Genomic DNA, 8,308 nt, shown 5'->3' with positions numbered 1-8,308 from the left:
TATAAAAATATAAATATAAATAAATACGCTATAAATCAATCAATTTCTGTAAATGAGGGTGCGCCACATTAATCGTCAAGCCACATTAAAAAAATAGTGCAAATAGTGTCACAAATATGAAAAAAATAGTATACCGATAGTGTCATGAAATTTTTCAAGTGTTAAATCTAATATTTTAAAAGTATTCGAAATAAACTTCAAATTTTATGTAAAATGTTATTCTTTAGCTTACTAATTATTAACATTTCTATTTATTTGCAGCAGTCTTCACAGTATTTCTCTCTTTTTCTTGTTTTTCCCCACATAAATTCGAATTGAATTAATAGAACCCAATGAGAAAATCTGAATACTGTTGGTTAGAAGTTTATTCGTTTTAATCGAAAAGTTGACTATTAAATTATTGCTTAAGAATTCCTCTTTTTGGGGTGAAAAGTGCATTATTTGGTTCAAAATTGAATTCTTTTGTTGAAAATGCAGCAACTTTGTTAAAAATTCATACTTCTGGGTTTAAAAATATTTTTTTTTCAATTTCGTCCTTCTGGTTTGAAGCTTTTAACAATTTGATTGAAATTTTGTTTCTTTCTTAACTAAAATTTTGTTTTGTTGAAAAGTGAACTATTTTGTTGAACATTCACCTTTTTGGTTTGAAAATTCATGTCTTTCTGTAGAAATTTCATATTTTTAGGTTAAAAATGCAATTAAATGATTGAAATTAATCTGTTTCGGTTTAAAATTAACTTTTTTGTAGAAAATCGAACTGTTTTGTAGAACATTTTTATGGTCGGCTCAAAAATTCAATAATTTGGTAGAAATTTAAACTATTTGGCTGAAAGTTCATGTATCTTGTTGAAAAATACTTTTTTTAGTTAATGATTCAAGTATATTGTTGAAAATTTGTTTTTGTTGATTAAATCTGTTTTTATTTTCAATGAAGTTCTTTTTTTGTTGATATATCAACATTTCTCGTTGAAAGTTCATCTTTTTAGGTTGGTTGCAATTTTAACTCCTTGGTTAAAAGTTAAACTAGGTTCTTAAAAACAATGTTTTTTTGTTGAAGATTCGTATTTTTATTTAAAAATTTGTTTTCTTCTTTTGGTTTAAAATTCACTTTTTTGTTGAAAATTTATATTATCGGGTAGAAAATTCAACTATTTGGTAGAAAATTCATTTTTTCAGTTCAAAAATTAAATAATTTAGTAGGAATTTTACTATTTTTTTGAAAATTTATATATTTTATTAAAAATGGGTCTTTTTATGTAGAAAAACAATTCTTTGGTTATAAATGCAACTGTATGATTGCAAATTAATCTGGTTTAGTTGAGTTTTTTTCACTTGAAAAAGTAACTTTAATTTAATTAATATGTTTAATTCAGAAAGGTTTAAAATGAAAAATACTAATAAAATTATAAATCATTTATTGAATTTGTCCCAGAAGTCCATGAATTTGAATCATAATTAAAATAAATTTTTATTTGATCTTTCTATACTTAAAATTCAGTTAAATTTTCAGTCTAAAAAGTTAATTAGCAACAAAGATAAAAAAGGATTTTCAACAAAATAGTTAAAGTTTCAAATGTAATACTCATATTTTTCGTACAAAAACGAACTTATATTAAATATTTTTTCAACTAAAAAGACAAATTTTCAACAAAAATTGCAGTAATTAAATTTTCTGTTAAAAAAATATTCACCAGTCAATATAAACAAAAATTTCAACAAAATGGTTAAATTTTTAACCGAAGTAATTAATTTTCAATAGCGTGCTTAATCTCCAAACCGTTGAATTTTTAACAAAATACACGAATTTTCGAGCAAATATTTGAAATGTCATTCAAAAGTAGAAATTTTCGACCAAAAAATAAGATAATTAAAGTTTGATTTAAAAAAATTAGTTTTCATACAAAGAGATACGAATCTCCATCAAAATATTTTAATTTTTAATGAAAGAGATGAATTTTCAACTAAAATGATGAATCTTCAACGAAAAAAGCTGAGTTTTTAACAAAATAGTTGAATAATCAGCCAGAACAGAACGATTTTTAATCAAACCGTTGCGTTTTTAACTAGAAAAGATGAAACTTCTACTAAAACAGACTAATTTTTAAATTAAATACGAACGTTGAACCAAAAAGGTTAATTTTCAACCAAGAAAGAGAAAAAAAGTAAACCAAATTATTAAATTTTCAAGTAAAAGGACGAATTTTTCACAAAAACAGTTAAATTTTTAATTAAAAAATTTCATTTGCAACCAAATAGTTGAATTTCACACAAAAATATTTGGATTTCCGACTAACTAGTTTTATTTTAAAATCTAAAGGACGAATTTTCTTCAAAACAGTTCCATGCTCGACTGGAAAATATCAATTTTTAAGAAAAAATGTAATTTTCGACCAAATAAATGAATTTCTACCAAAATAGTTGAATTTTCAAACCAAAAAGACAAATTCAGGGTGGCCGTTTGAATCGTCGAAATAGATTCCCGGTCATTTCCCGGGTTTTCCCGATTCGCAAACATTTTTCACGGTCAATGAAATTTAAAAAATGGAACACTAAAGCTACAAAATTTTCCACTCGAGGTAATAAAAACTGAGCTTTAAATGAAAGCAGTCAAAGTGGAACTATTAAATTTTGAACTTTTAAAATTGAAATTTAAAAGTTTTTAACTAAAAAAATTTGTTTTCAAATGTCTGATAATTTACGCGTATAAAATTGAATGTACTAACATTTTTCAATATAAAAAAAATATAAATCCACGTTATCATTTTCAATGCTCTAAATTAAAAAATCAATCAATGAACTTTAAAATGTTCAAAATTATATAATTTTAATGAATTTTAAGCTAGAAACATCAAACATTGAAAAATTGAAAAATTTTTAACTGAACACTTCTTAAATTAGAAATTCAACTATTTTCTTTTTAAATAGTTTAAACATTCTTGGAAAGCTTCAAAATTTTATTTCAAAATCTTCAGAAATCTAGAAGTTGTTTTAAATTTGTTTTAAACTTAAAATTATTTTGGAATTTTTTTCAGAACTTCTAAACATCTGTCAAAATTAATTGAATTTTTTCTACAATTTTCAGAAAATCCTGCAAATTTTAGAAAATTTCTTTACAATTTGGATATATAAATAACAATTGAACATTTATTATTTTTTAGGCAAAATTTGAGTAATTTTAAGAGATATGCAAAAGTTTTGAAAAGATTCAAAATTAATGTAAAACTTGAAATGATAGCCTAATATAAAACAAAATGTAGATTTTCGCAGATTTTAAACAAAAAAATTAAATTTTTTTTCAAGAAATGTGAAAGGCTTCAAAAGAATAAAAACATTTTCTTAAGATTCCTAGGAAAATGAAAAATAACTTTTCATTTTTTAAAATTATTTTAAGAGAATATTTAAAAAGTTTCTCGAAGATTTAAACAAAATTTTCAAAAAAGATTCTAGAAGATTTTAAGAAAACTCTCTAAAATTTGCATGATAATTTTTTATCTTTTTAAAACTCCTAAATATCTCTTTAAATTACTCAAATTTTTTCTACAAATGTACATTTGTAAATTATACATCAAAATTTTTAAAATTAAGTTACAAATTAAGCATTTTTCAAATAAAACAATTAAAATTATAACGTTCAAAGTTTCAAGGCTCTTCGAAATTTTAACGTTTCCAGGTTTTATATGTCAAACAATTGAGTTAAAGATTCTTTACTTTTAAATATTTGGTTTCAATTTACTTGTCTTAAACAAAAATTCAAAAATATTGCTACATATTCGATAATTAATCTTTTTTTAATTAAAAATTTCAAATTGAATGGTTTAGAAATGGAAGATTTTAGCCTGAAACAATATTTTTAATGTAATAAAATCCTTTAATTAAGAATATATTATTATGAAGTTATTTTTAAGTTGAAAATAGTTGATCAACTTTCAGTCACACGTTCACATTTGTTTAATGACTAAGACTTTCCAATTCAAACTGTTTAAGTTTTAACGTTAAAATCAGAAAATTCTTAAATTTTGAACTGGTTTAAAATTGTTTTGTTAAAACGTTTTTGTTCACTTTTCATTACTTAACGTACAGATAATTAAAAAAAAATTATTTATGCAATGAATTTTTTTATTTATGTAAAAATTTTAAATGGAAAATTTTTACCGTAACAAATTTTGAATTACGCATTGTAAGCTAAATAATAGGATAATTGAAAAATCATAACAATTTCACTAATCATTTAAAAACTGTTAAAATCGAACATGGACAGATTTTTCTTCTACAAATTTGTAAAATTCTCGGTCAAAAAAAAAAAAATTCACTGTCATTTTCCGGGCTCAAAAAATTTCCGGTCATTTCCCCGATTTCCGGTCTAGCGGCCACCCTGAAAATTTTCAATATAATAGTTAAATCCAGTAATACAAGGCTACTTTTACAAAAGAAGAAATATTGTTATCTAATTTTATATAACGAATTTTTAAAAAATCCCTGATATTTCCAGGTTTTTCTCGGTATATGAAAATTCCCTGGAAATTCTAGGATTACACCCGATTACCGGTTTGGGTTCAGCTGATTATCAGATTTGTTTCCGCCTCGATTGACACTGAGCAATTTGAAGAAAAAAAGTAAACTCACCGTGATAAGTCTCATTAAATAGGAATGTAATTCGGATTCATTCGTGTTATTGATTTGAGTTAAGTGGTTGAGAATACTGTTTCCTTTTATCCTAGTCATACTGTGAAGAATCGTTTTAATCGTTCTCAAGGGCGTGTCTGACTTCCTTCTCTTCCACCACGTCGATGGATAATCCTTGAAGAAGTTGTGCACCTCCAGAAGAATAGCGTCGTAGTCTAGTTCAGTTGCCCAATTTGGAATCGTCTTCACTATTTTCCATAAACATTTCATAACCAATTCCTCGTATTTTGGAAGAGAGTCCGATTCCGTACAATCGTGTAATAATTTTATGAGCACACTAAAAAGTATAATTAGTAGTTTTAACTTCAAAATAATTCCTCAGGGCGGCTATTTTAATCCAAGAAAAAAATTACCGGTTTTTCCAGTTTAAAAGTTTTTTCCATTCAAAAATTTTATATTCAAATGCTCAATAATTTACATTAAATTTTGATAAATTATAGAGTTCAAAGATTCAAATTCAGTTTCAAAAATATAAATAGTTATCATTTTCTCTGTTCTCAATTAAACAATCAATCGATGAACTTTAAAATTGCAAAAATAAAAATTTTTCTTAAATGAACACTTCTTAAATTAGAAGTCAAATTATTATCATTTTAAGTAGTTAAAACTTCCTTGAAATTCTTCAAAAGTTTATTTCAAAATCTCGAGAAATCTAGAAGTTGTTTTAAATTTTTTCAAATTTAAAATTACTTTTGCAATTTTTCAAAACTTCTGAATATCTTAAAATAAATCGAATTTTTCTTACAATTTTTAGAAAATATTTCTTATTATTTAATAGAAACAAAATTGAGACATACTAAGTTTGGAAAAGATTCAAAATTAATTTAAAAAGATTTCAAATAATTTAAATTAAGTGTGCGTGTTTTGCAGATTTCAAACAGAAATTTAAAATATTTTTAAGAATTGTGCAACGCTTCAAAAGAATAAAAACATTTTCTTAAAATTTCTAGCAAAATTGAAAATGATTTTTCATGTTAAGAAATTCTTATAAGAGATTATTTCAAAATACTTCCAAAAAATGCCAAAAAAGAATCTGGAAGATTTTGAGGATTTTTTTAAATTTACAAACTTTTCTAAAATTGGTAGGAAAAATTCGATTTATTTTAAAAGATATTTACCGAATTCCTTCTACAATTTTTAGAAAATCCTGCAAATTAAAAAAAATTCCTTTAAAATATTCTCTTAAAATACTTTTTTAAAACGAAAAATCATTTTCAATTGCCAGAGGAATATTAAGAAAATGTTTTTATTCTTTTAAAGCCTTTCACAATTCTTAGGAAGCTTCTAAATTTTTTGTTTGAAATCCGCAAAAATCTACATGTTTACTTTCTATGTCAAACAATTCAGTTCCAAATAGTTTACTTTTAAATATTTGGTTCTAATTTACTCGACTTAAATGAACAGTCAAATATTGCTAAATATTACATAGCTATTATTTTTCCTAATTAAAAAATTTCAAATTGAATGGGTTAAAAATAGAAAATTTCAGACTGAAAAAATATTTTAAACTTAATAAAAGTCTTTAATTACAAATATATTATTATGAATCTATTTTAAGTTAAAAATAGCTTATAAAGTTTCAATCTGGTTTTTACATTTTTTAACTTTCGAAGTAAAACAATTTAAGTTTCAACGTTAAAATCTGAAAATTCTTCAATTTTGAATGGATGTAAAATCGTTTTTTTTTCAAATCAATTATTCTTCACTTTTTAATACTTAAATTACAGATCCATTTTAAAAATAATTCATTTATTGATATTTACAGTTCATAAAATAAAAATTTTTTTTATTATTTTTATTTTTATTAACTTACCATATGATAGTAGTGTGGTTGGAGTTGTCAATTGTCTTAATAACAACGTTGTTTATCACACGATTGTAAGCCTCAGCCTCATTTAACTGATCGAGTTTATTTTCAGCCAATAAATTGATCATTTGGTGAACCAGCTCTTTCAGGTGATTCGTTGGCACATGTTTTCCTAACAAACCAGACTCGTAGAACTGTGAAAATAAAATAAAAATTAGAAGATTAGACCTACTTCTTGAATACTGACAATTGAAAAAATAAAGTATCAATAAATCCGTACCGCCAAAATAACCATGAAACAAGTCCTAAAAGCCTTTGAAATTTCTGTATTGCGATCAGCACTCAGTTGGTAATTTTGCAAAAGCTTTAATTGAAGATTCACAGCACTTATGAATTTATCCTCCTTCGTCTGCAATGCCATGAATTGGTGCGACCTCAGGAACTGAAATTTAAATAAACAATTAAATCGAAAATTCTTGGGAAATTTCACTTTTTGAAAAATTATTGAAAGATTGATCACTTGTGAAATCTGACGCTTTCCTGAAGCTTTTGAGATCTTTTAAAATCTATGTGAAATTGCTGTAAAATCATTCAACTCTTTGGGGAAAGATTAAACATTAATTTTTACATGTGGAAAAGAAGAAACAATCCTTTTTATTAGAAGTTTTATCATATTTGGGACTTTTTTATATCTCATAAAATTGATACTGAGAGTCGATTGGATGATTATTAATTTAAAAATATATTATTTAGAAGTAACGAACCTTTATCGAAAAAATGTACTTTTAAAAACCGTTTGTTTTATAGATTGAAATATTTATTTATTAAATTCTCATGTTAGGCTCAACAGTTGAAAATTGAATAAAATTTAAAGAGGAACTTTGTTACTTGATTAAAAATAGTAAAATACAATTTTTAACTTTCTGGAAAAAGCACGACACGTAGGACAGATTAGAAATTTTCAATAATAGAACTTTAAATATTCAACCAGTTTTAACAACATTATTTTCATCTATGGAATATCGAACTATCAAATTTTTTCATTTTTCAATAGTTAATAGTTCAATTTTCTTCAGTTTGCAATCATAAAATTTGGAACTGTTGAAAAGTCATATTTATTAAATATGCAAAAATTAAAAATTCAATATTTTATTTCACACAATATTCAGCAATTGAATATTCAATTTTCTTCAAGGTTCAACAGTTGAAAATTCACTTATCTTAAATTTTCAAAAATTAAAAATTCAATCTTTTATTTTGTTCAATTTTCTACCGTTGAAAATTCAATTTTGTTCCATTGTTGAAAATTAATAGTCCTCTAAGGGTTTATCGGCAGGAAATTTATAAAATAAAAAATAAAATTACAAATCTGTAAGGTGGTTGAAGATTCACTGTCGACGTTACAAAAAGTCCGACAAAACATCAAATTTATTAAATAAACAATTTTGATATGGTTAAAATGGTTTCCATAATCAAGAATATTTTCCTTATTAAAAAGTAAGATCATAAATCATTAAAACATGATACTTTATCATAAAAAAATTATTTTATCTTTAAAATTTTTTAAAATTCTAAATAGCTTAGTTTGAAATCGGTTAAGGAAACATTTAAACATTTTTTATTTGCAATATTTAAACATAAAATTTGAAACTTAAGAGTTCCGAGTTTGAATCCGGAAATCTTTTATTTGCATTTTCTTGAAATAAACTGAATAATACTAAATAAATAATTTAAAAAAGCTAACTCTCTTTAGTAAATTTTAAACAAATGCATGTTGAAGTTTTACAATTCAAACTCGAGACTACTTTCCGGTTCGAA

The 8,308-nt window shown here is 24.1% G+C and overlaps 1 protein-coding gene across 1 annotated transcript in view; it reads right to left on the bottom strand.

Annotated features, from left to right (window-relative positions):
• LOC117174070 (protein mini spindles) overlaps positions 1-8,308 on the bottom strand; it is a 44,849-nt gene that overhangs the window by 8,287 nt on the left and 28,254 nt on the right. The window contains exons 14-16 of the mRNA XM_033362733.1: positions 6,771-6,932; positions 6,497-6,684; positions 4,624-4,960 (exon numbers count right to left, since the gene is read on the bottom strand). Coding sequence (XP_033218624.1) covers positions 4,624-4,960; positions 6,497-6,684; positions 6,771-6,932 — 687 coding nt within the window. The remainder of the gene's footprint in view (positions 1-4,623; positions 4,961-6,496; positions 6,685-6,770; positions 6,933-8,308) is intronic.

This window comes from Belonocnema kinseyi, chromosome 6 (assembly GCF_010883055.1).
Source record: "Belonocnema kinseyi isolate 2016_QV_RU_SX_M_011 chromosome 6, B_treatae_v1, whole genome shotgun sequence".
In the NCBI taxonomy this organism is placed as follows: Eukaryota; Metazoa; Arthropoda; class Insecta; order Hymenoptera; family Cynipidae; genus Belonocnema; species Belonocnema kinseyi.
The sequence above is the reverse complement of the archived record's forward strand: the minus strand, read 5'-3'. Positions and strand labels throughout refer to the sequence as shown.